We start from the raw sequence: 27,879 nt of genomic DNA on the forward strand, positions 1-27,879 counted from the left end.
ACACAATTGGATTTATATACTTAAACAGGTCAAGTCGGATCAAATAATTTAGGAATATCAACCTTTTTATAATCGAATTCGATTAGACTTTAAATTCAGTTAAAAATTAGGTTATCACATTGAATCATTTTTACTACCCATATTGCTAAACATTATACTCCTCTCTCTCTCTCTCCCCCAAGGAATTTTTCAAAAAATCAATTCATTTTGATACATTTTTGTGAACATTTTTAATTCGATGAGGTCGGGCATAGCTCCTTCCTCTCTCTCTCTCTCTCTCTCCTAAAAGATTCTTCAAAAAAGAAAATTAATTTTGATGTCTTTTTATGAATTTTTTGTGGCATGGTTAATTTCTGGTACAATCCGATTAGTTCCGATGTAATTTGGTCTGTTATGACATAGTCTGGCCATTTTTTCATTTGGTTAATTTTGATGTGCAGTTGGATCCAATTGTAATGCGATGTGGTTTATTTTTTATGTAGTTAACGGGTTCGGATCCGCTAATTTAACGGGCTAGTGGGCCATGCTATTAAACAAGCCGAATCCAGTGTTTTTTGGGCCTAATTATAGTTAAGAAGAACGATGCATTTCATTAATCAAAACTTTAAATTACAAGGAGGACGTAGAATAGAGTATTTCAGCAAAGCAAAATAGAAAGAAACGACTTTAGAACACTAGCAAATAGTACTTGGGAGTTCCTAATTAATATTCTTCTCTACTCCCCGAGCTCGAAAGCGGAGACATGGAAGCTATCGGATAAGCCGGTGCCGGTTTTGAAGGTGATCTTACCTTTAGAAGCTTCTTCTATATACACCTCCACCACAGTGAGCCACATGAACATCTCCCTAGTCTTTACTCCTGTGATCTTCTTCAGCTTGCCCTTCTCTACGAAGGCTGTCACCTCAGTGCCATACGACACCACCTGCTTGATCTTCTTGAACGTGTGATCCTTCTTCTTCTTCTGAACAAACCATATGAACCCAGCTGTGCGATTGTAGCCGAACTCCTCGATGTCCTCCAATGGTAGCAAGCCCTTCGGAAGGTCAAGCTCTTCGAGCAGTTGGATGGAGTTCTTCTTGCAGAGGTTGTCCCCGTGGACTACCTCGGCACCTCCACGGTAGCTCTCAATGCTTTGGGATGTCATTTTATATCTGCTACTACGTACTTTGCCAAATATGAAGGAATTGGAGAGTGAGGGGACTCAAGAGGTATAGTGCAATGATCGAGGTTGTGATGAAAGGTTAAGGAGAGGTGATACTTATATATATATAGATAGTGGTGGGGACTCTTGGTCAACTATACTACGCTATTAATTTTCTAGTCAAGATTCTCGTTGTAATTCTTTATTAGACAGCAGACGAAAAACTAGAAAAAAATGTCATAAGATCTAGACGTTCATTTTGACCCCCATCATTTGGATCTCACTAAGAAATCTTTCAATGCCAATATCATTAATGTAAGAGCAGTGGAGCAACTCAATTGGACACAGCCATATAGGCGAAGAGTTGGACGAAGACATTAGTATCGACGTGTACAAAAAGTTCCAAAAGTCGTTTAATATAGAAACCGGAGAATTGACTTCGTCAACTTACGAGTTTGGTCATATTAGTTAGGCGGGCCCCCATTGGCGTGCCAAAGAAACAAAATAATAATGCAGGCCAAGAACACTTCCCGAGGTCAAATATTTTGGTCTCTCCCACCTTTCTTCCTACGTCGCACCTTTATATAAACTCGTCTCCTCTTCCCAATCCCTCCATCAAAAACTATACCTCTCATTCCAACTCTCTTACACAACTAATTAGAAAGCTTGGATAAGATGGCATCCCAAAGTATTGAGAGCTACCGTAAAGGAGCCGAGGTAGTCCATGGGGACGACCTCTGCAAGAAGAAGTCCATCCAACTGCTCGAAGAGCTCGACCTTCCGAAAGGCTTGCTACCGTTGGAGGACATCGAGGAGTTCGGCTACAATAGCACCTCTGGTTTCATATGGTTTGTTCAGAAGAAGAAGAAGGATCACACATTCAAGAAGATCAAGCAGGTGGTGTCATATGGCACCGAGGTGACGGCCTTCGTGGAGAAGGGCAAGCTGAAGAAGATCACAGGAGTGAAGACTAAGGAGATGTTCATGTGGCTCACTGTGGTGGAGGTGTATATAGAAGAAGCTTCTAAAGGTAAGATCACCTTCAAAACCGGCACCGGCTTATCCGATAGCTTCCATGTCTCCGCTTTCGAGCTCGGGGAGTAAAGAAGAATATCAATTAGTAACTCTCAAGTAATATTTTCTAGCGTTGTAAAGTCGTTCCTTTCTCTTTTGCTTTGCTGAATAAGAGATTCTATGTCGTCCTTGTAATATAAAGTTTCGATTAATGAAATGCATACTTCTTCTTTAATATGGGTATAGTTGGGCCAAGAATAATCTGTCCAGGTCCTACTTATATTCTCGCCTTGGAAATTTTTATGTACTATATATTATAAATTAGGTTCCATACATGAAGATTTAGAATTTCTAAACATGGTTTTTTTATTGTCTTTCTTGTTTCTAATTTGTTCTAATAGTAGTTTGCGAATATCTTCTAGGTTCATTTTGAACTGATTTCTGCGAAGCTTTCATTAATAACTGCAAAAAATTAGTGTGCCACTAGAACTACTCGTGCGTGTGCATGCTAATGGTGGGAGGGGAGATGTGACAGACGAAGGGGCTGTGGACTAACGAGAACCCAAGAATGTTGTTGGAGCGAGCTTTTGCAGTGTTAGAGGCTTTGGTTGACAATTGCTTCAAGATATTATTATTTCGTGCAGACAATTTGAAGAACCCAATCAAATTTTTATTTGAGTTCCTAGGTCTGTTCGTTTGTGGGCCTGACCTATCCATGCTCTAGCGCATTCAATAACCCTAATCATATCGAAGATAAAATACATAACGTTCTAAGATATTTGCATTTGAAATTATACAATCAAAATTATTATATACGTGTAATTAATACGTTGGCGCATATCTACTAGCAAACCTGTGGCAAGCCGCACTTTGTTAGCTCGCACCAAATTCAAATCCACACTTCCTAGCAAATTAATTAAGGTCTATTTGGTTGGATAGATGTATTTGTTTTTTTTATATAAAAATCTAAATAATTTATTAAATAAATAATTCAATAAGAACCACTCATTTCTCTCTCCTAATTTAATGATTGGGATTATAATAGTACTAAATAAAATTAATCAAAAGTATCGATCATATGAACTAAAAGTATTGATTTAGTTGACAATTACTTCACAATATTATTATTACATGACGGATAATTTACACAAAGAAGCCAATCAAAATTTAATTCAGTTCCTAGGTCAATTCTATTGTGGGCCTATCCATACCCCATCGTCCATTCTATAAGTATCAGTTTATTGATTTAGCGTATTCAACGACTCTAATCGTATCCAAGAGGAAATACATAAAGTTGTAGGATACTTGCATTTGAGATCAATCAGAATCATTGTATATGCATAATTAATACATTTAATAGCAAGCCTATAGTAAGTCGCACTTTGTTAGCCCACACCAAATTTGAACCCACACTTCTTGCCAAATTAATTAAGGGTTTATTTGGATAGATGTAGTTGTATTTTTTTTTTAATAAAAATCTATAGATAATTTATTAAACAAATAATTCAATAAGAATTAATAATTTCTCTCTCCTAATTTAACAAGATATCATAATACTAAATAAAATTAACCAAAAGTATCGATCATATGAATTGAAAGTGCCAATCACATGAAGGTAAATAATCATATTTTATTTCTCTCTCTTAGGCTCTTAGCTAATCTAGTTTTTATAAAAGATAAAAAAATAGATCGATACAAATTGTCTTATATACCCCTTAATTTATTAAGGTATGAAAAAAAATTAATAACTAAATTTGCATAAAATCATTGCTTAATTTATTAAGCTTCAAAGAAATGATTACATGTTGATACACTGAGACGGTAGGCGAGAATAAAATGACAATTCTAGAATAAGCTCCACACTTAGTTGAATATAAATTAAATAATGAGTAAATCCATGAATCAAATACAAAGCCCATATATAAGTACTCAAACAAAGTATAAAATAGAAAGGATAGAGCATCGGCCCTAAAATAAGCCTTCCTCTTAGCCAACTAAAAACTGGGTAATTTCAGGGAATCCATATAAAAGTACTCAAACAAAACATAAATCGAAAGGGATAGAGCATCGATCCTTAAACAAGATGCCACTTTCCTTACCTTACTCTCGCAACACTCCCACTCCAAGCTAGGCCTACTGAGCAAGATGCATTGCCCTTTTCTCTTCTGTGGACGCACCTCTAGAGGTAGTCAAACGCTCCCCCAAATGGAGTACCCAAAATGGAGACAGGTCTCATTTGACTTTGAACTGCTGGACCTCTTTCAGTGATAGAGGTATGTTGTAATTATGAAAGAGAAGGATCAGGACCTTTTTTCATGGGGGAGGAAGATTTGTCTGGCAGTTCTTCCTTCTAATTACAGGCATATCTATGGGACTTGTCAAGAACCTTATAAGTAGAAAAGTCTTGGATGGCAAGCGGGTTACACATTCCACTATGCCAAGATGTGAAGTGCAGGTGGTGATGATCACCTTGAGATATGCTGCCGCAAATCAAGTCTTATACACCTTGCCCTTAAGAATAGAAGAACAAGGTACTTCTTTGATTTTTCTTTCCTTTCTTTGTCCGGCCTTTGGTAAAAATAGGGAACACCTGCTCGCTGACCCCTCTCTTCCTTCCTATGGAGAAGAGAAGAGAAAGACTACTTTGTCCCCTGGCATCCACCACAGGTTGGGTTTGAGAGCCATTCATGCCTCCATTTGACTATCGCTCGGAGAGACTGACTAACGTCATTTCCTTACATCAAGCAAGCGCCCCAGCAAGCAGCCCATTCGCACTACCCAATGGAAGCCAAGCATGTCATCACGCGCGAGAAAGACCCAGGTACCGAAGTATTAGGACCTCCGCTTTCAGCAATTTGATACTCGGGCTATATATATATATACACACACACACACTAAATTGGCAAGTTGATTTGACAAAATCTGATTTGTATACTTAAACGGGTCAAGTTGAATCAAATGACTTAGTAATATTAACCTTTTTATAACCGAATTTGATTAGACTAAATTTAAATTCAGTTAAAACTTAGGTTATCATTTTGAATCATTTTTGCTACTCATATTGCTAAACAATATACTCCTCTTCTCTCTCCCGCAAGGAATTTTTCAAAAGATCAACCCATTTTGATATTTTTTGTGAACATTTTTAATTTTGATGATGTAATGACCCAAGTAGGGTAGTAAAAAAAAAATTCTAGGCACGACGTGACCGGCCACGCTGTGGCCGGCCTCGTGTGTAGCATGCACTGCATGCACAACATGCAGTGCAGCGATGGGGGTGCCACGCACCTCCACAAAGCCACGACACTACACGCCGCAGCGACGCGTGGAGGTGGGACCCGGCCCACCGGCCACTCCGCCGCCACCACGTGACCGACTCCCTCTTTCTCTCTCTTTTTTTCCTCAAATTCTCCCGACCTCTTTCTCTCTCTAGCTCTCTCTCTCTCCCCCCCCCATCTAGTGCACCAGCAGTCACCGGCTGCCGAAAAAGCCATCATTGGCCCGTCTATCCGCCGGTGAGTCTCTCTCTCTCTCCTTCTCTCTTTCTCTCTCTCTCCTTACTCTTTCTCTTTGTCAGTTTCCTCTCGGGACACCGAAGGTTTGAGCCGCCGGCCACTAAGTGGCTACCAGCGGCCGTACCCCTCCCCTGCGGCCCAACCCCCTTTCCTTTCTTTCTCCTTCCTTTTCTTCTTCTTCTTCTTCTTCTTCTTCTTCTTGTTCTTCTTCTTCTCCTTCTTTCCCCTCTCAGATTGCACCTTGCAAAAGGTGCTGGGCTCAGCCCAGCACCTGCTATGTTAAGGTGCTGGGCTAAGCCCAACACTATGTAGATTATATATATATATATATGCATATTATTGACTACTAATTATATTTATTTATGTTATTAATTATTCAATTAGTTTAGTTAATTTAATGTATTTAATTTATATGAATTAAATCTAATTATATCATGTTTAGCAAAATACCTGCAATATAAAATACTATTTTAATCCTAGGTAGGTAATAGTAATTATTAGGGTTATATACATATATTCTTACGTAATTATTTACAGTTACTTAATTCTTATTTTCTTAATTATTAAAAAGAATAATAGGTAGATAATTATGTTTTTAAATACACTATTAAATAATATAATTATGGTTAATAAATAACAAAACAAATATAGAAATGAAGAGTACATAATTACAACAAGAAATTATCTTTTAGCCAGGTTAATTTTAATGAATAGAAAGACTAACATTATTTGTTATAAATAATTTCACATCCCGACCCTCCTATTCAACACTTTGTGGACTTAGCTTCGAGGCTTGATCGTTGTCGTAGCAACGTGAACAAGTGGTTGTTTGGTATTTGCAGTGGTGGTGAGTAATCTTATCTCCTAGACGCCTTTTTCAAATTAGGTTATACTATATATTATGTACATGCATGTTTTGGCCTCCAACATGATTATATGATTTTATCTAGAGATTATTACAATCGAGCATATTTTATCATGCATTTGATTATACTGATCTGGGATATGAGTATATTGGTGATATATATAGAGATGAGTGTAAATGATTCTACTGTTATGATTGTATACCGAGTTAATCTGTAGCATGAGTATACATGTAATAGATTAGCATGAGTATGCATGTGATGACGATATAGTTGGAGACTACGTTGCATCATTTTCTCTTGATTTCTATTCCACATAAAATCCTATTATGCATTGACTTGTTATCATTACTAAATATATGCATATGATCTATCATTTAGAAGGAAAACATGAAATGTGATTAATATGATAGTTGATAGAAAGCGTGAGGATACCCAAGTGGGCACGAGGGTTAGGATGTGTCTGGAGATGATTGATCACTCGATATAGTTGCGAACCTGTTGGCGTTACGTCTAAAGTCGTTAGTTTATATGCGCAGTAGACATTGAAACACATATCATTTGTCAGGGCATATGTGGCGAGTTATCCTCATGAGGTTTCTATCAACTATGTGGGTGCCCGGTCTGAATGGATGTTGATACCCTAGTGGGAGGCGGGGTATAGTTATATTTGAGATACACTTGCAGGTGGCAGAGTATGCACTAAGCCTTCGGATATGATGTTGAGACTGGGTACCGGGTTTTGACTGTGCACGGTGGTCTAGTATGATGACTGAGATGTTAAGAAATATATATAATTTCATTATCATCTGATTTTCTAATTATCGAGTGGTCATTATACATCATATATTATTGCATTTGATATTATAGCATGGTAATGGTTGACATGCATCATGTGTCATATTTGAGAGAGAGTTATGATAGTAGTATAACATAGAGATTTGTTTATTCATTGTCGAGGATTATACACTTTTATTAGTTATGATATATTATCTATATTTCATTTATGTATTATTAAGGACATATTCATTTACTCATTCATGACATGATACTATTTCTAATTCATATTATCCAGTATTTGATTTATTCTCTGTTTGGCTTCACTGATTTTGGGTAAGGTCTATTCACTGAGTCTTTAGCTCATGACTATCTTATTTTTTTCTTTCTAAAAACTTAGGTATACGAGTAGAGTAGGATACTCCGTTGGAGGTCTTGCTAGTAGGTGAAGAGTAGAGTCTAGTTAGTATTATATGCTAAATTATTTATCTTTTTTGATGTATGAGTGGACATCCCCCAAAGTGTGTCTTTATCCTTATTTTATATGCTAGCATATGATTTTGTATTTGAATAATTATGTATATAACACCGTTGTGTATATGTAGTTGTAAAAAGCTATTGATGATGTGTTGTGGCCTGTGTGGAGCATAAGTAAGGTTATTTGTATACCGTTGACAGTTAGAATTGCGTTATTCATAGTTTAGATGTTATGGATAAAATTATGATGTTGCTACAGGTTTATTTGACTGTTAGTAACTAACCAAATGGTTAGGTGTTACGCACGTGCCGTATGGGCCCGTGCCATGCACGTGTTTGGGTTGGGTGTTACAGATAAGGTCGGGAAAAGCTCCTTCCTCTCTCTCTCCCACAAAAGATTTTTCAAAAAAAAAATTAATTTTGATGTCTTTTTATGAATTTTTTTTTGGCATGGTTAATTTCTGGTACAGTCCCATTAGTTCCGATGTAATTTGGTCTGTTCTGACATAGTCTGGCCATTTTTTAATTTCGTTTATTTTGATGTGCAGTTGGATCCAATTGTAATGCGATGTGGTTTATTTTTTATGTAGTTAACGGGTTCGGATGTGCTAATTTAACAGGCTAGTGGGCCATGCTAGTAAAGAACGATGCATTTCACTAATCCATGATGCATTTCACTAATCGAAAAATGATTAGTAAAGAAGAACGATGCATTTCACTAATCGAAACTTTATATTACAAGGAGGACGCAGAATAGAGTATTTCAGCAAAGCAAAATAGAAAGAAACGACTTTAGAACACTAGCAAATAGTACTTGGGAATTACTAATTAATATTCTTCACTACTCCCCGAGCTCGAAAGCGGAGACATGAAAGCTATCGGATAAGCCTGTGCCGGTTTTGAAGGTGATCTTACCTTTAGAAGCTTCTTCTATATACACCTCCACCACAGTGAGCCACATGAACATCTCCCTAGTCTTTACTCCTGTGATCTTCTTCAGCTTGCCCTTCTCTACGAAGGCTGTCACCTCAGTGCCATACGACACCACCTGCTTGATCTTCTTGAACGTGTGATCCTTCTTCTTCTTCTGAACAAACCATATGAACCCAGCTGTGCGGTTGTAGCCGAATTCCTCGATGTCCTCCAATGGTAGCAAGCCCTTTGGAAGGTCAAGCTCTTCGAGCAGTTGGATGGAGTTCTTCTTGCAGAGGTTGTCCCCGTGGACTACCTCGGCACCTTCACGGTAGCTCTCAATGCTTTGGGATGCCATTTTATATCTGCTACTACGTACTTTGCCAAATATGAAAGAGAAGGAATTGGAGAGTGAGGGGACTCAAGAGGTATAGTGCAATGATCGAGGTTGTGATGAAAGGTTAAGGAGAGGTGATACTTATATATATATAGATAGTGGTGGGGACTCTTGGTCAACTATACTACGCTATTAATTTTCTAGTCAAGATTCTCGTTGTAATTCTTTATTAGACAGCAGACGAAAAACTAGAAAAAAATGTCATAAGATCTAGACGTTCATTTTGACCCCCATCATTTGGATCTCACTAAGAAATATTTCAATGCCAATATCATTAATGTAAGAGCAGTGGAGTGACTCAATTGAACGGGTCTTGGACACAGCCATATAGGCGAAGAGTTGGACGAAGACATTAATATCGACGTGTACAAAAAGTTCCAAAAGTCTTTTAATATAGAAACCGGAGAATTGGCTTCGTCAACTTACGAGTTTGGTCATATAAGTTAGGCGGGCCCCCATTGGCGTGCCAAAGAAACAAAATAATAATGCAGGCCAAGAACACTTCTCGAGGTCAAATATTTTGGTCTCTCCCACCTTTCTTCCTACGTCGCACCTTTATATAAACTCGTCTCCTCTTCCCAATCCCTCCATCAAAAACTATACCTCTCATTCCAACTCTCTTACACAACTAATTAGAAAGCTTGGATAAGATGGCATCCCAAAGTATTGAGAGCTACCGTAAAGGAGCCGAGGTAGTCCATGGGGACGACCTCTGCAAGAAGAAGTCCATCCAACTGCTCGAAGAGCTCGACCTTCCGAAAGGCTTGCTACCGTTGGAGGACATCGAGGAGTTCGGCTACAATAGCACCTCTGGTTTCATATGGTTTGTTCAGAAGAAGAAGAAGGATCACACGTTCAAGATGATCAAGCAGGTGGTGTCATATGGCACCGAGGTGACGGCCTTCGTGGAGAAGGGCAAGCTGAAGAAGATCACAGGAGTGAAGACTAAGGAGATGTTCATGTGGCTCACTGTGGTGGAGGTGTATATAGAAGAAGCTTCTAAAGGTAAGATCACCTTCAAAACCAGCACCGGCTTATCCGATAGCTTCCATGTCTCCGCTTTCGAGCTCGGGGAATAAAGAAGAATATCAATTAGTAACCCTCAAGTAATATTTTCTAGTGTTGTAAAGTCGTTCCTTTCTCTTTTGCTTTGCTGAATAAGAGATTCTATGTCGTCCTTGTAATATAAAGTTTCGATTAATGAAATGCATACTTCTTCTTTAATTGGATACGAATATGAGTATAGTTGGGCCAAGAATAATCTGTCCAGGTCCTACTTATATTCTCACCTTGGAAATTTTTATGTACTATATATTATAAATTAGGTTCCATACATGAAGATTTAGAATTTCTAAACATGGTTTTTTCTTGTCTTTCTTGTTTCTAATTTGTTCTAATAGCAGTTCGCAAATATCTTCTAGGTTCATTTTGAACTGATTTCTGCGAAGCTTTCATTAATAACTGCAAAGATTAGTGTGCCACTAGAACTACTCGTGTGTGTGCATGCTAATGGTGGGAGGGGAGATGTGACAGACGAAGGGGCTGTGTTAGAGCTTTTGCAGTGTTAGAGGCTTTGGTTGACAATTGCAGTGTTAGATGCTTTGGTTGACAATTGCTTCAAGATATTATTATTTCGTGCAGACAATTTGAAGAACCCAATCAAATTTTTATTTCAGTTTCTAGGTCAGTTCCGTCGTGGGACTTACCTATCCATGCTCTAGCTCTAGCGCATTCAATAGCTTTAATCATATCGAACATAAAATATATATCATCGTAGGATACTTGCATTTGAAATAATATAATAAAAAATTATTGTATATGCGTAATTGATACGTTGGCGCATATCTAATAACAAACTTGTGGCAAGCCGCACTTTGTTAGCTCGCACCAAATTCGAATCCACACTTCTTGGCAAATTAATTAATATCTATTTGGTTGGATAGATGTATTTATTTTTTTATAAAAATCTAAATAATTTATTAAATAAATGATTCAATAAGAACCACTAATTTCTCTCTCCTAATTTAATGATTGGGATTATAATAGTACTAAATAAAATTAACCAAAAGTATCGATCATATAAACTAAAAGTATTGGTTTATTTGACAATTGCTTCAGGATATTATTATTTCGTGACGAATAATTTGCACAAAGAACCCAATCAAAATTTTAATTCAGTTCCTAGGTCAATTCTATTGTGGGCCTATCCATACCCCGTCGTCCGTTCTATAAGTATCTATTTATTGATCTAACGCATTCAACGACTCTAATCGTATCCAAGAGGAAATACATAAAGTTGTAGGATACTTGTATTTGAGATCAATCGGAATCATTGTATATGCGTAATTAATATATTGGCGCATATCTAAGAACAAGCACTTTGTTAGCCCGCACTAAATTCGAATCCACACTTCTTGCCAAATAAATTAAGGGTCTATTTGGATAGATGTAGCTGCATTTTTTTTTTGATAAAAATCTATAGATAATTTATTAAACAAATAATTCAATAAGAATCAATAATGTCTCGCTCCTAATTTAACAGGATATCATAATACTAAATAAAATTAACTAAAAGTATCGGTCATATGAATTGAAAGTGCCGATCACATGAAGGTAAATAAGCATATTTTATTTCTCTCTCTTAGGCTCTTAGCTAATCTAGTTTTTATAAAAGATAAAAAATAGATCAATGTAAATTGTCTTATATATACCCCTTAATTTATTAAGGTATGAAAAAAAATTTAATAACTAAATTTGCATAAAATCATTGCTTAATTTATTAAGCTTCAAAGAAATGATTACATCTTGATACACTGAGACTGTAGGCGAGAATAAAATGACAATCCTAGAATAAACTCCACACTTGGTTGAATATAAACTAAATAATGAGTAAATATAGGAATCAAATACATAGCCCATATACAAGTACTCAAACAAAGTATAAAATGGGAAGGATAGAGCATGGGCCTTAAAATAAGCCTTCCTCTTAGCAAACTAAAAAAATGGGTAATTTCAAGAATCCATATAAAAGTACTCAAACAAAACATAAATTGAAATTGATAGAGCATCGACCCTTAAACAAGACTTTTTTAGCCTATAGAGAAAACATGACGAAGAAATACAATTGTAAGAGACTTAAACTTAGAGCACAAAATATTAAAAGTCGGTGCCCTTTGGTCTTCATGTCCACAATAGATTCAACATAAAAACTAATCAACCCAACCACATAAAAATAATACATATAAAATAAATATGAGTAAAACATTAAACAAAAGTTAATTTCATTATTCAATGGCTAAATTTAAATTTTAAGTCCTTAATATGGTCGAATTTGAAGATATTTGTGAAATATAAAATTATAGAAAACTAAATAAACTTTCTAATGAATATAAAATAATATAAATTAGAGTTTCTATGAAAAAGATACGAGTAAGATAAAAAGTTGTTTGCATTATTTTATAATAGATCACTTCAACTTTAAAAAAAAATAGTTGACTAGTAGGCTTATGAAGTGGTACATAATTTGGGGTGACAATAATAATAAATTTGTTAAGATAGAATGGTGGTAAGAGAAAGAAGAAGAATAATATTTTATTTCTTTATTTTTCTAAAAAAATATTGTTTTGTTTTGAAAAAGAATAAAGTAGTATTAAATAAAAAAGCATAATTTTCTCTCTCCCACTAAAAATAAAGTAATGTTAATAGTAAAATTATGTGATTTTGCAATCAAAATGTAATATCGAGAGAACGTGGAACTTATGGTATGTTTATAAGGCAATTATCTCATGATATGCCTTATGAAGTATAAAAAAAAAAATCATACTCTCTCTCTTTGTAGAATGGTGCGAGAGTGTTCTTATTTTAGTAGTACAAATATTGAGTGTCAATTATGTATCTTTGTTCTCATATTTATGAAATTAAATCTTAATATAAAGGTGAAAAATATAATTCACTCTTCTAAAAAGAAGGCCTTAAAGGCATATATGTGCTTAGCGTTTCTCAGTAATATTATATATATATATATATATATATATATATATATATAGCCACCTCTTTCTCTCTTTCTTTTGACTGCCTCGTGGACTGCAGGAAAAAATTATCCCTTGCGTCTTTATTCCCATCGGAGGACCAGTTTATGGATTGAAGAAGAATAGTCCTCTCGTTTGCTACTTTCCTTACCTTACTCCTGCAACACTCCCACTCTAAGCTAGGCCTGCTGAGCAAGATGCATTGCTCTTTTCTCTTCTGTGGACGCACCTCTAGAGGTAGTCAAACGCTCCCCCGAATGGAGTACCTAGAATGGAGACGGGTCTCATTTGACTTTGAACTGCTGGTCCTCTTTGAGCAATAGAGGCATGTTGTAATTATGAAAGAGAAGGATCGGGACCTTCTTTCATAGGGGAGGAAGATTTTTATGGCGGATCTTCCTTCTAATTACATGCATATCTATGGGACTTGTCAAGAACCTTATAAGTAAAAAAGTCTTGGACGGCAAGTGGGTTACACATTCCACTGTGCCAAGATGTGAGATGCAGGTGGTGATGATCACCCCGGGGTATGCTGCCGCAAATCAAGTCTTATCCGCCTTGCCCAAAAGAATAGAAGAACAAGATACTTCTTTGATTTTTCTTTCCTTTCTTTGTGTTGCCTTTGGTAAAAATGGAGAACACCTACTCGCTGACCCCTCTCTTCCTTCCTATGGAGAAGAGAAGAGAAAGACTACTTTGTCCCCCGGCATCCACCACAGGTTGGGTTTGAGAGCCATTCACGCCTCCATTTGACTGTCGCTCGGAGAGACTGACTAACGTCAGTTCCTTACATCAAGCAAGCGCCCCAGCAAGCAACCCATCCGCGCTACCCGATGGACGCCAAGCATGTCATCACGCGCCAAAAAGACCCCAGTACCGAGGTATTAGGACCTCCGCTTTCAGCAGTTTGATACTCGGGCTATATATATATATATATACACACACTAATTTGGCAGGTTGATTTGACAAAATCTGATTTGTATACTTAAACGGGTCAAGTTGAATCAAATGACTTTGTAATACTAACCTTTTTATAACCGAATTTGAATAGACTAAATTTAAATTCAGTTAAAACTTAGGTTATCATGTTGAATCATTTTCGCTACTCATATTGCTAAACAATATACTCCTCTTCTCTCTCCCACAAGGAATTTTTTCAAAAGTTCAGTCCATTTTGATATTTTTTGTGAACATTTTTAATTTTGATGAGGTCGGGCATAGCTCCTTCCTCTCTCTCTCCCAAAAGATTTTTCAAACAAGAAAATTAATTTTGATGTCTTTTTATGAATTTTTTTTTGGCATGGTTAATTTCTGGAACAGTCCCATTAGTTCCGATGTAATTTGGTCTGTTATGACATAGTCTGGCCATTTTCTAATTTGGTTTATTTTGTTGTAATGCGATGTGGTTTATCTTTTATGTACTTAACGGGTTCGGATCTGCTAATTTAACGGGCTAGTGGGCCATGCTATTAAACAGGCCGAATCCGGTGTTTTTTGGGCCTAATTATAGTAAAGAAGAACGATGCATTTCATTAATCGAAAGTCGAAACTTTATATTACAAGGAGGACGCAGAAATGCAGAATAGAGTATTTCAGCAAAGCAAAATAGAAAGAAACGACTTTAGAACACTAGCAAATAGTACTTGGGAGTTCCTAATTAATATTCTTCTCTACTCCCCGAGCTCGAAAGCGGAGACATGAAAGCTATCGGATAAGCCTGTGCCGGTTTTGAAGGTGATCTTACCTTTAGAAGCTTCTTCTATATACACCTCCACCACAGTGAGCCACATGAACATCTCCCTAGTCTTTACTCCTGTGATCTTCTTCAGCTTGCCCTTCTCTACGAAGGCTGTCACCTCAGTGCCATACGACACCACCTGCTTGATCTTCTTGAACGTGTGATCCTTCTTCTTCTTCTGAACAAACCATATGAACCCAGCTGTGCGATTGTAGCCGAACTCCTCGATGTCCTCCAATGGTAGCAAGCCCTTCGGAAGGTCGAGCTCTTTGAGCAGTTGGATGGAGTTCTTCTTGCAGAGGTCATCCCCGTGGACTACTTCGGCACCTTCACGGTAGCTCTCAATGCTTTGGGATGCCATTTTATATCTGCTACTACGTACTTTGCCAAATATTAAAGAGAAGGAATTGGAGAGTGAGGGGAAGAGGTATAGTGCAATGATCGAGGTTGTGATGAAAGGTTAAGGAGAGGTGATACTTGTATATATATAGATAGTGGTGGGGACTCTTGGTCAACTATACTACGCTATTAATTTTCTAGTCAAGATTCTCGTTGTAATTCTTTATTAGACAACAGACGAAAAACTAGAAAAAAATGTCATAAGATCCAGACGTTCATTTTGACCCCCATCATTTGGATCTCACTAAGAAATCTTTCAATGCCAATATCATTAATGTAAGAGCAGTGGAGTGACTCAATTGAACGGGTCTTGGACACAGCTATATAGGCGAAGAGTTGGACGAAGACATTAGTATCGACGTGTACAAAAAGTTCCAAAAGTCTTTTAATATAGAAACCGGAGAATTGGCTTCGTCAACTTACGAGTTTGGTCATATAAGTTAGGCGGGCCCCCATTGGCGTGCCAAAGAAACAAAATAATAATGTAGGCCAAGAACACTTCCCGAGGTCAAATATTTTGGTCTCTCCCACCTTTCTTCCTACGTCCCACCTTTATATAAACTCGTCTCCTCTTCCCAATCCCTCCATCAAAAACTATACCTCTCATTCCAACTCACTTACACAACTAATTAGAAAGCTTGGATAAGATGGCATCCCAAAGTATTGAGAGCTACCGTAAAGGAGCCGAGGTAGTCCATGGGGACGACCTCTGCAAGAAGAAGTCCATCCAACTGCTTGAAGAGCTCGACCTTCCGAAAGGCTTGCTACCGTTGGAGGACATCGAGGAGTTCGGCTACAATAGCACCTCTGGTTTCATATGGTTTGTTCAGAAGAAGAAGAAGGATCACACGTTCAAAAAGATCAAGCAGGTGGTGTCGTATGGCACCGAGGTGACGGCCTTCGTGGAGAAGGGCAAGCTGAAGAAGATCACAGGAGTGAAGACTAAGGAGATGTTCATGTGGCTCACTGTGGTGGAGGTGTATATAGAAGAAGCTTCTAAAGGTAAGATCACCTTCAAAACCGGCACCGGCTTATCCGATAGCTTCCATGTCTCCGCTTTCGAGCTCGGGGAATAAAGAAGAATATCAATTATTAACCCTCAAGTAATATTTTCTAGTGTTGTAAAGTCGTTCCTTTCTCTTTTGCTTTGCTGAATAAGAGATTCTATGTCGTCCTTGTAATATAAAGTTTCGATTAATGAAATGCATACTTCTTCTTTAATTGGATACGAATATGAGTATAGTTGGGCCAAGAATAATCTGTCCAGGTCCTACTTATATTCTCACCTTGGAAATTTTTATGTACTATATATTATAAATTAGGTTCCATACATGAAGATTTAGAATTTCTAAACATGGTTTTTTCTTGTCTTTCTTGTTTCTAATTTGTTCTAATAGCAGTTCGCAAATATCTTCTAGGTTCATTTTGAACTGATTTCTGCGAAGCTTTCATTAATAACTGCAAAGATTAGTGTGCCACTAGAACTACTCGTGCGTGTGCATGCTAATGGTGGGAGGGGAGATGTGACAGCCAAAGGGTCTGTGGACTTACGAGAAACCAAGAATGTAGTTGGAGCGAGCTTTTGCAGTGTTAGAGGCTTTGGGTAGATCGAATTATGTCACGAGTAGAGGGGAAGATGCCAAAGAAGAAACATTAGGTCGGATTAATTAAATAACTTTCAGCATAGTTAAAAATTGCAATTGGGACTAAGAAACGAAATTCGATAATAAACCCTCGTCGTGGATTGTAATGGGATAGATCGTATATTCTTCTTCCTTTTTTTTTTCTTATTATGAAATATAATATTTTATTTCAGGATAAGAGCTAAACATTATAATAACTCTATTCAATAATATAAATTCTATTTATTAAATTTATATATTATATAATCTACTAATTTAATTATTAATTTATCCTTAATATCCTATTAATTTATTTTATATCAAATTAATTAGTATTTATAGTAGTTTTGTAAAAAATAGAATATATAATTTTTTTATCTTTTTCTTTTTCTTTAATTTATATCGCATGTTTTCCTTCACTTTAGCTTAATAATATGAGCTCGAGCTCGGCCCACTCAATCAACTAGTTCTGAATCCGTTCACAAAATAAAAAAAATAAAAAAAAGAAGCATTTTACAATATTATCATGGTAATTATTGTTTTTTTTTTAATTTTAATCAATCGGCGTGGAGGCTAAGGTACAAGGGCCCGTTTTAATCATGCTCCACTGAAAAACGTAAATGTTGGACCTGAACATTTGTCACCGGACTAAAGAAGACACTTTAGCCAATTATGCCAATGAACAATCCTGTGAACTATTAGAGAAAAGTATATTATATACTGATCTAATTCGAGCTCATTTAGTAAACGAGCCTAATTTTTTTTTGATTAATTAGAGCTGATAAATCAGCTAAGGTTTACATCCCGGGCCATTTTATTGCCCAATCCATTAGAATATACAATAGTTTTTAGTTCTAGCGAAACTAAGTCTGGACTATTCTAAGCTCTCCCCAAAGCTAAGTGTCTACCTAGTTTGGCTAAACAATCAGCTACTCTATTCCCTTCCTTGTACGCGTGTAGGGACTTGACTCTCTTGAAAGACATCAGCATATTGCAGCAGTTCTGCACGGCCCCCCTAAGGCGCCACGGACAGCTGTCCTCATCTCTAAACATTCTAATGACTGACAGTGCATCAGTTTCAATAATTACCTGCTCCCATCTCCTATAAGCTTCTCTTAACCCTGCTTACAATGCCCAGACTTCACTGTAGCTGATAGAGTCTGTAATAATTGGCTTCGCTGCTGCCTGCATAAGGGTACCATTTTGAGGTGCCCCGAGTTTTCTTCCTGCCAAACATGGTTGATACTTAAGTTCAGGCAATATGAACTCAGTTTCTGCAGGACTTTGCAACATAGGTTGAGACACTGGCCTATCATTGCTCATTTGTTCATTTTACAAATCCCTGTATGGGGAAAGTGTTTTCCCTTGGGCTGAATTTATCCAATGAAGAGATGTCTTACATTTTGAGATTCTACATACCTAAGATAGATGCATTTGTTTTAGATTAGTGAAGCACTGAAGCCACAATAAGTTTAGATCCCTTAGTAGTGATGTATGAGTTCAGTGAAAGCTATATTGATCATTCTAACAAATTTCTTTTACTAAAAGTATGCTTGCATGAGTAAAATATGATAAATAGTTGGGAATACTTTCTTTCTGTCATTATTTAAAAGTTCTGTTTAGCGTTCTACTTAGATATTATGTCCTTATCGCATTATGGTACATGAACCCTAACTTGACATTTCATTTTTTTTTTAAACTTTCATAAAAAAAAAGACATTTCATTTTTAAGCTTGTGTCAATATGTGAGAGGACATTCCATTATAGGGATAAAAGTGCTTATATTTATTATGATGTGAATTAACATTGTTTCAAAGTACGTTAAATAACTATTCCTCAGTGAAAGAGAGACATTGATATCACTATTGTTACTTTTTATTGTTATTGCAGTTATCACTTATCACTGTCTATGATTCAAGTTTTTATTATTGTTTACTCTTTTTTTTCTTTTTCTTGTTTTGTATCATCTCTACTGTTAGTTTATAAGATTTGTGTAGTTAAGACAGGATAGTTTCAACTGCAAAGTTTTTCTTTGCATCATGGTTGTGACAGAGGTTGTTAAGTATGTGTTTGCAAAGATTTTCATCTATTTATAACATGCTTCTTTCTGCAAGAGATAAATTTTACAACTTTACATTCTTAGTGATAAATACTTTAGTAGTTTCAAGCAACTCAAGTGCCACAATGGTATAAATTGAATTGCTGATGAGATTGATGCTTTTCAAAAGGATATCATCTTGACTAAGGCAATTAGTCATGAGAAATTAGCATTGTGCCATCATCCTCTTTGATATAGAACAACCTTATTTCTTGTCCAAGGTCTTGCATTGCATAAAACAATTATTTTGGAGGATATGCATCAATTGCAGAAAAATGCAGTATTATAGTTTTTGTCTGTTAAGAAGCAATTACTTTGGGAAGCGATTTCCTGTTAAGAAGCTTCATGCCAAACTTACGAAAATACCCAACAATGTTACACGGCATTCTTCCGTGATATCAGCTAATTCTTGGGGTATATTTCCATGTACAGATGCTAGCTATATGCGTACCACTAGAACATAAAACCTTAGGATAGATGCATTTGTTAGTTTCAGGCTTTCAGCTTTACTGTAAATTTTATAATCCGTAGTGGTCATCATTTATCATCTAGAGAATGTTCAGCATTTTATAGTGGTGGTATTCCCTAGTTTTTTTCCCTAGCTCCGGCCAGCTTTACCCCCCCTGGCTCCACTAAGGTTTTCTCACCTCCCTCCCTTTTATCCCATCAAAGTGCTCCTGTGTCTACCTTCTCGCTGTCCATGGCTTCGGTAGAAGACGAAGCTCTCCTCCAGTAGTTTGCTACTCTCCTCTCCAAAACCGACATGGAGGAAACGATTCCCCTTATGGAAGACAACACTGTTCCGAGTAGAAATCCTAATATATGCCTGGTGGACAAACTGATAACGGATAGAACATACAATCCCCAGGGCCTCAAGTCAGCCATGATCAAGGCCTGGAACCTTGAGGAGCCGGTAGAGTTCATAGAAGCGGGGAAGCTGGTCTTCCTCTTGGTCTTGGCCAAGGAGAGTGACCAGTGGAAGACGTGGCTTGGGGCTCCCTGGTCCTTCAACCGTAATCTTTTTGTACTCAACCAGTTTACACCTGATTCTCCGGTGGACAGTTAGAAATTCAACTCCAGTGACTTCTGGGTCCAATTCTACGGACTGCCAATGGAATACTTGTCCCCCTCCACTGCACTCAAGCTGGCAACAAGAGTTGGAACTCCGGTGACCACGGAGGACCTAAGCTCCTCAAAATGGTCCAGATGATGAGAGTAAGAATAACTGTTGACATCTCCAAGCCATTGGTCAACTCTCTATCAATCACCCTCCTCAATGGATCCAACCATGAGTATAGGTGAAATACGAAAGATTGCCAAGGTTCTGCAACTTCTGTGGCCACATTGATCACGAATTGCCGGAATGTGTGAAGAGAGGCACCCTCGAAGCCAAGGTAAAGGCAGACTTCCCTAAACATATGCATCTCCTTGGCATGTTGAAGCCCTCAGTGCCTTGTCTCAATGGGTCCCCTGGACTGCCGGAGTCACAGACAAGGGGAGAAGAGCCTTCCCGGGCTGGCAGCTGGCGAAGTCGGGGTTCGACTGGTGTTTGGACACCGCCTGCAAAATCGGGTAGCACTGACTATGTGTCGAGCAAGCCAGGCCCAAGTACGCTCCCCTTCCCTAGCACGTTGGACTCCCCACCGTCTGCTACTGCAAATGTCATCTCAACTGTGATGGGTGAGCTGGATGATGGACATCTAACGAGCACGCCTCCATCCAAGCATGCTACTGGTGGATCCATAGCTAATATGGGTGGTAGCACGGGCTTGCTAGTCACTATCGAAGTCAGGCAATCCGACGGCATCCCACCAAAGATCTCCTTGGGTAGTGTGACTAGCCCAGATCCCAACCCAAAACGTGCAAGCGCCAAAATTTGCTCGAGTACTCTATGCCCTGAATCCCATAACCCTAAACCTATCCTCACGTCCACATACCCCATTCCATGCATTCCCATTGATACCCATGCAGCCACTGCAACCAAACCTATGTCAAACCAACTCCCTCCTAAACCACTCTCCACTCCCACTATACCAACCAACTATCTGGCCTCCCCTCAGAAACACGGGGCTAGCCAACCCTCCACTATTTCCCCATAGAAAAGGAAGGCACAAACCGAGCTCCCTCATCTGCCAAAGAGATTCCCCCAGCTCCTCAACACTCTCGAGGATGCTCAAGACTCAAGGCAACCATCTAGTACAGTGGCCAGAACGCATCAGCCGCTAGAATGACAATGAAAATATTTGTGTGGAATTGTCGCGGGTGTGGAGGCCCGTCGACAATCCTAAACCTTAAGAGATTCCTCTATAGCTCTCAAGCAAGATTAGCGTTCCTTTATGAGACTAAATGCAACAAGTACAAGGCAAGTTCCATCATCTCCTCTCTCCCACTTAGTTATGCCGAAGTCGTTCCCTCTGAGGGCTACTCCGGTGGCCTCTAGCTCTTGTGGAATGACAGTGTGCAGGTTGACATCTTGGAATCCAGTAAAAACTACATCTTTGCCAACATTCATGGCCCTTCTCCTAGACTGGATTGGATCTTTGTTGGCATCTACGGTGACCCTCGCCATATGGGAAATAAGAAGCTTTGGAGCAAGATAACCACCTACATGCTCAACTCTGACTTGCTGTTATGCTGCGCTGGGGACTTCAACAACATCACCTTTGCGGCAGAGAAGACGGGAGGCATCACAACAGCTTCTAATCTTCAGGAGGATTTTGCTAATTGGATCCACACCGCTGGGCTTGTTGATCTCGGCTTTGCAGGACCGGCATTTACGTGGTCCAACAAAAGGATGCCATGTAGCTTGATCAGAGAGCGACTAGACAGAACCCTCGCCTCATCCACCTGGTGCTCAATATTCCTATACGCTAATGTTAGACCCCTTACTTCTCAACACCACCCCTACTGTCAAAAAAGGTCGAGAAAAAGTCAAGTTTGAGAATTGGTGGACCACGGTGGATTCCTTTGTGCCCTACTGCAAAGAAGCCTAAGCCTCTTCCTGCAACACAAGCAGGTCTTTGGCAAGATCTTTATCCATGTTCACAAATCAGATCAAGCATTGGTCCAAATCCCACACTGGCAACATCCAAGCCAGGATTAATATTGTGGAGAAGGAAATCTTAGATCTGCAATCTCAAGCTAATAGTGAATCTGATTGGATTAAGAAGGCAGCTCTCAGAAGTCAGCATGAATGGCTTCTCTTACAAGAAGAGATATACTGGCACCAAAGAAGTAGGGTCAAGTGGCTTCAGTGGGGAGACAAAAACACCAGGTTCTTCCACGCCACAGGTACGGCCAAGAAGAGAAGAAACGACATCTACCAACTCAAAGTTCAAGAGGGTGTTTGGACGCAAAACCCTATACTCATTAGAGAGGCTTTCCGGGAGCACTTTAAGGCCCTATTCACATCCTCAAACCCCCCTCCATTCTAGGCTGTGAGCAGCTCAAGCATGCGCCACTCCCGAAGATCCATGTTGAAGCTGCCAGCGAGCTGATGAAGGCACCTTTGGACGAGGAAATTGGATCTACTATTAGGAGCCTCAATCCGAATCGTGCCCCTAGACCGGATGGCCTAACTGCGCACTTTTACCATCTTCTCTGGCCAGACCTAAAGTCTACTATTTGCGTTGAGGTTAGGGCATTCTTTGCAACGGTGCAGCTAGATAGGGCTCTAAATAGATCCAGTATAGTCCTCATCCCAAAGAATAACACTCCCTCGACTGTTTCAGACTATAGGCCAATAAGCCTCTACAATACAAGCTACAAAATCATCTCAAAGCTCCTTGCTAATAGAATCAAGCCAGTTTTGAACATGCTCATTAACCAAGCCCAGAATGCTTTCATCCCTGGCAGGCAAATATTGGACAACCAGATTCTCTCCTAGGAGATTGGTTAATCATCTAAAACCCTCCAAATCCAAGCAAGGCGAATTCATGATCAAAGCAGATCTTTCAAAGGCATTCGATTACATGGAGTGATGCTTCCTCAGGGATTGCTTAAGAATATATGGCTTCCCTGATGATTTTTTAGACCGAGTGCTCACTTGCATAGCTACTACCTCTCTAACTGTGGAAATAAATGGCCAGGCCGAAGGCTCCCTTCATCCCTCATGAGGATTGCGTCAAGGATGCCCGCTAAGTCCATATCTTTTCATCCTAGGCTCTAATGTTCTCTCACTAATCTTGGAAGAGGAGCAAAGAGTCAAAAACTTGAAGGGAATCAAATTGGCCAGAGGAGCCCCGACCCTTACCCACCTTATGTTCGCTGACGATCTCCTCCTATTCGGAGTGGCAACTGTACTAAAAGTCAAGAACTTGAAGAAGGCCATAGACCAATACTGCAAACTATTGGGTCAAGTAATAAACTTTGAGAAATCAGCTATCCAGTTTAGCTTGAAGACCCCCCTTAGCGCCAAGGCTATGGTTACTGATATTTTGAGAGTCAAAAGGCTAGAGGAAGGAGAGGTATATCTTGGTAACCCCCTGCTGCGCCATAAGCTAAAAGCTGCTGCATTCAAATTTCTAACGGACAAATTCAAAGCAAAGCTAAGTGGATGGAAGGCCAACACATTGTCCCACGCTAGAAGACTAATCCTAATCAAGTCAATGTTAAGCTCCCTCCTAATTTACTTCATGGCTACCTCGCTCCTTCTGGAGTTTGTTATCAAAGACTTAAATAAGCAGATGCAGGATTTTTTGTGGGGCTTCAATGATGGCAGAAGACACCTCTATCTCAAGGCATGGGACCAACTGTGCAAGCCAATGCTAAATGGTGGGTTGGGGATTTGCAGGCTGCAGGACGTGAATAGAGCCCTTATAGCAAAGATTATTTGGAGGCTGCTGAAGAACCCCAACAGTACCTAGGCTACAGTTCTTAAAGAAAGATACTTCCCTGATGTCTCTCTATGGTAGGCTAGAGCAAAAGGGAATGCCACTTGGGTCTGGAAGTCTATTCTCAAGGTTAGGAATCTGGTTAGAAGCAACTTATGCTGGCTCATCGAGAAAGGAGACACACCATATCAATACTTGAGGACCCTTGGATACCCGGAAGAGACCTGAGTGGTATAGATTTGCCGGATGGAATAGCCCGTGTAGAGGATCTCATGCATGGGCAGATATAGAATGCCCAACTCATCCAAACCCTCTTCCCCCCTGATTATAGCCAATCGAATTCTAAGAACGTGCCTCTGTAGCCTTCCACCTCCACCGGAGGACAAGTTGGTTTGACTTGGAGGCCCTATAGGGGGCTTTAGCACTAAATCTGCATACAAGATACTAGCTTTTGGTGGGGGCAGCGTCTCCTCTTTTGATAGGGAACTCAAGTCACTATGGAAGGCCATTTGGAAAGGTAGCTCCATCCCCCGGGTCAAAACCTTCATGTGGCGCAGTGTCAACAACTGTATTCTGGTGAATTATATTCTGCATAGAAGAATTCCCATGCTGAAAAGTCTGCCCGATCTGCAAGGAAGAGGAGGAAACCATGGAGCACTTATTACTAGGGTGCAAGCATGCCAGGGCAGTTTGGTTTGCGAGTAGACTGGGGCTCAGGTTGTATGGCACTACCCTTTGTTTGGATGCATGGTTGCTATTGGTGAATAAGGACCTCTCCTCGGAACAGCTAGGCTACATGTTCTCTATCATGTGGGTTATGTGGAAAGCTCGTAACAACTGGGTTTTCAGAAGGAAAGAGATTGCACCTCTTGAAATTCTGGCGGAAGCTCATAGAATATCAAGTTACAAGCCCAATATTCCTCCTACGGTGCAAACCAGCCCAACCAAGGAATGCAAGCTGGACCTAGATGGGACGGACAACAAGGAAGGGGATATCTCCTGCTGGGTGGATGCCTCATGGCAAGGAAGTCATGTAGGAGGTGTAGGCATCTTCATCAGCGAGTACCCGAGCATCTTCATCTTGGGTAAATCAGTACCCTTGCAATAATGCGAGAGCGCGTTAGTGGGTGAAGCGCTTGCTCTCCTGGAAGGTTTGAAAGTGCTAAAATGCAGATATGAAGCGAGAAAATGCTATATCTATAGTGACTCTCAGATGCTGGTTACTACGGTGAACGGAGGCAGAGGCAATTGGAGTGCGTGGCCAGTAGAGCCCATTATACATGACTGCAAGAATGTCCTCGCTAGCATGGACTTCGTTAAGGTCTACCACACGAGTCGTTGCAATAACTCTATGGCCCACTTACTAGCTCGGCTTGCTGTACCTCTGGGTGCAAGCCATGAATGGGCTGACCCAGAAATGATCCCTGTATGTCCCCATGAATATTAGTGAATCTTGAGTGTAAGAACTCACTTATCAAAAAAAAAAAAACTTTACTGTAAATTTTTTTATTTTGGTATAATTTCATTTAGATAAACTACAAATTTTTATGACCACTAGAACATAAATTTATATTTTGGTCTTTTCCTCTTTGGATGATCATCTTTTCACTTCTGTATTACTGATTGGTGAGCAACCTTAGAGAACTTTTAATTTCATCATATGAATCACATATTTGATGTAGTGAGCATCTTCTAATAGAAGAGGCTTGTATTGTTTTAGTTGTTCCTGTCGATTATTGAATGCTACTAAAACAGTCACAATGCATGCTGTAGTAATCTGTCATTTGGTGATGTTTCTGAATTATCATGTCAGATATTCAATTCCCACCAGAAGATTGGTTAGTTGGATCATCCATGCCATCAAAATTCGCTCTACGCACAATCCAGAAGATAATGGATGAGCTAACTCCAAAAGCGATGTCAGATAATACTACAATAGGGTAATTTCTCTTCATTGTTTGATCTAACATACTAGTATTTGAGCCTTTAGGTAATTACTATAAAATCTGCATCGAAAAGAAAGATATCCTAGTGAAAATTCTAACACTAGATGTGGGCCTTTAGGTACAGAATGTTACTATGACCTATGAAGAGACTCACGTTAGGAAGCATCCATTGAATGGGATTATATCAAATTCTGATAGTTGGTATCGTTTTCTAAATAATAATGCAAAATTTGTGCCTATTATGTGTTGTAGTTATGGCTGTCAAAAAATCCGGTGGGCTTGTGAGGCTTGTGGGTTCAGCTCAATCTCGGCTCAAGCTCTAAATGAGCCAAGTCGAGCTTACTTTTTGAGTTGGAATTGATACGATCTCCCATTAGGCTAAGGTTCGATCTCTTTCAATTCTATAATCTGGATTGAATCTGACATGAAACTTTGAAATAAGATCTCAAAATATGCCGCCATCGGATCGATGTGGAATTTTGATATGTTGTAGCCCCAGAAAAGATATTTCCAACAAATCTAGTTTCAGGTGAATCGGACATGGGGATCTCGAGATATCGTTCAATTAGTGGTCGAACGTCAGGATGATCCGTCTAGGATCCGTGGATGGAGGCACGTGATCCTAAGTGATGGTGGTTGGTGGAGAACCGGCGTTAATGGAGTGGCACCGGTGAAAGGTGGTGGAGGAAGGATTATGGTCGATGGAAGGGTTAGAGCAAGTATTAGATAGATTGGAAGAAGGGAGAGGAGAGGGCCGCCTCTAAGGGTCTAGGGTGATTTGCCGGTCGAGGGGGATTGAGGGAACGGGAGTGAAGAAGACGAAGGAGGCAAGGCAAAACTTAATTCTTCAATAATCAATAATGACATCTGGTTGCCATCCACATCCTTTTAGAGGCTAACCAACAACTCAAAATTAACCCTAAACAATACAATTTCACCGACTACATTCGAACGCACATAGTTCGCTCTTCTCTGGATTTGTGAACACGATGCAGGCGTTCGAACACGCGATCGAACGTGCCTGTTTCCCACTTCTCTAGATTTGCGAACGCGATGCAGGCATTCACAGTGCGTTCAAACGGGGCGTTCAAATGCACAATGCACACTCTTCACCCACGTTCACAACTCCATTCACAACCGCGTTCGAACTCACTCCACCCACGTTCGAACGTGACTTATAGAAAACTTATTTTCATGGAAATTAAACACTAAAACAAGAAACAAAGACATTCCTAAAGTGAATCCATGCTCGAGACGACATCGGTGAAGTCCGAATCGTATTAATCCACCACGCTTCCACAATCTTGACCTCAAGGTTTGAAATTTGGGAAGCGATCTTTGAACTCTGACTCAAACTCCTCCATGGTATGATCTTCTGCATTGGTTCCCCACATATCTGAAAATAGAGGAAATGTTGGTGCTGAAAAAGAGGCAAGCTCACTTGTGTCCAGTTGGCACGAAAGGGGATCCACCGCTCGATTCTTGATCCCCTTTTTGTAGACTAATTCGTAGTCATACCCAAGGAGTTTCGTGACCCACCGTTGTTGGGCTGGGGTGTGCACACGTTGCTCCATGAAGTAAGGTAAGCTACGCTGGTCCGTGCGGATAGTAAACCGTTGGCCAATCAAATAGGGTCGCCATTTGGTGACGGCGTGTAGAATCGCTAGCATTTCGCACTCGTAGGTGGATAGCTGTCGTGACTGATTTGATAATGCTTTGCTCATATATGCCACGGGTTTGCCCTCTTGCATTAAAACTGCTCCAATTCCCTCACCCGAAGCGTCACATTCCACCACAAAGGGCTTGCTGAAATCCGGTAGTGCTAGAACTGGAACGGTATACATAGCTGTCTTCAAGGCTTCGAAGGCAGCAATTTTGTCATAGTTAGCAACGAATCGCTGGTAGTACCCCGTCAACCCAAGGAATCCCCTCAATTCCCGCTGATTAGTAGGAATCGGCCAATCCACCATATTCTTCATCTTGCTTGGATCGGCTTCCACTCCTTTTGCTGAGATTATATACCCCAAGTACTCCACTCGTGGCTCTCCCCAAAGACACTTGCTCATCTTGACTTTTAACTGGTTTTGTCGCAAGATATTTAATACCTTCCGCACATGTCA

The 27,879-nt window shown here is 39.4% G+C and overlaps 6 protein-coding genes across 6 annotated transcripts; 3 read left to right on the top strand and 3 right to left on the bottom strand.

The window, feature by feature from the left end:
- Nucleotides 1-715: 715 nt before the first annotated feature.
- LOC140796780 (uncharacterized) lies at nucleotides 716-1,144 on the bottom strand. Its single transcript, XM_073149891.1, has one exon. The coding sequence runs from the start codon at nucleotides 1,142-1,144 to the stop codon at nucleotides 716-718; it is 429 nt and encodes a 142-aa protein (XP_073005992.1).
- A 672-nt stretch (nucleotides 1,145-1,816) lies between these two features.
- Nucleotides 1,817-2,246, top strand: LOC140796771 (uncharacterized). Its single transcript, XM_073149881.1, has one exon. The coding sequence runs from the start codon at nucleotides 1,817-1,819 to the stop codon at nucleotides 2,243-2,245; it is 429 nt and encodes a 142-aa protein (XP_073005982.1). The 3' UTR covers nucleotide 2,246.
- A 6,382-nt stretch (nucleotides 2,247-8,628) lies between these two features.
- Nucleotides 8,629-9,057, bottom strand: LOC140796821 (uncharacterized). Its single transcript, XM_073149953.1, has one exon. The coding sequence runs from the start codon at nucleotides 9,055-9,057 to the stop codon at nucleotides 8,629-8,631; it is 429 nt and encodes a 142-aa protein (XP_073006054.1).
- Nucleotides 9,058-9,746: 689 nt separating this feature from the next.
- Nucleotides 9,747-10,176, top strand: LOC140796776 (uncharacterized). The gene has a single exon (XM_073149887.1). It carries the CDS (start codon nucleotides 9,747-9,749, stop codon nucleotides 10,173-10,175), a length of 429 nt encoding a protein of 142 aa, XP_073005988.1. The 3' UTR covers nucleotide 10,176.
- A 4,618-nt stretch (nucleotides 10,177-14,794) lies between these two features.
- On the bottom strand, nucleotides 14,795-15,223 carry LOC140796823 (uncharacterized). The gene has a single exon (XM_073149958.1). The coding sequence runs from the start codon at nucleotides 15,221-15,223 to the stop codon at nucleotides 14,795-14,797; it is 429 nt and encodes a 142-aa protein (XP_073006059.1).
- A 685-nt stretch (nucleotides 15,224-15,908) lies between these two features.
- On the top strand, nucleotides 15,909-16,337 carry LOC140796764 (uncharacterized). Its single transcript, XM_073149873.1, has one exon. It carries the CDS (start codon nucleotides 15,909-15,911, stop codon nucleotides 16,335-16,337), a length of 429 nt encoding a protein of 142 aa, XP_073005974.1.
- The last annotated feature ends 11,542 nt before the right edge of the window (nucleotides 16,338-27,879 follow it).

The sequence above is a fragment of the Typha latifolia genome, chromosome 10, assembly GCF_019914945.1.
Source record: "Typha latifolia isolate L0001 chromosome 10, TyphaL0001v2, whole genome shotgun sequence".
In the NCBI taxonomy this organism is placed as follows: Eukaryota; Viridiplantae; Streptophyta; class Magnoliopsida; order Poales; family Typhaceae; genus Typha; species Typha latifolia.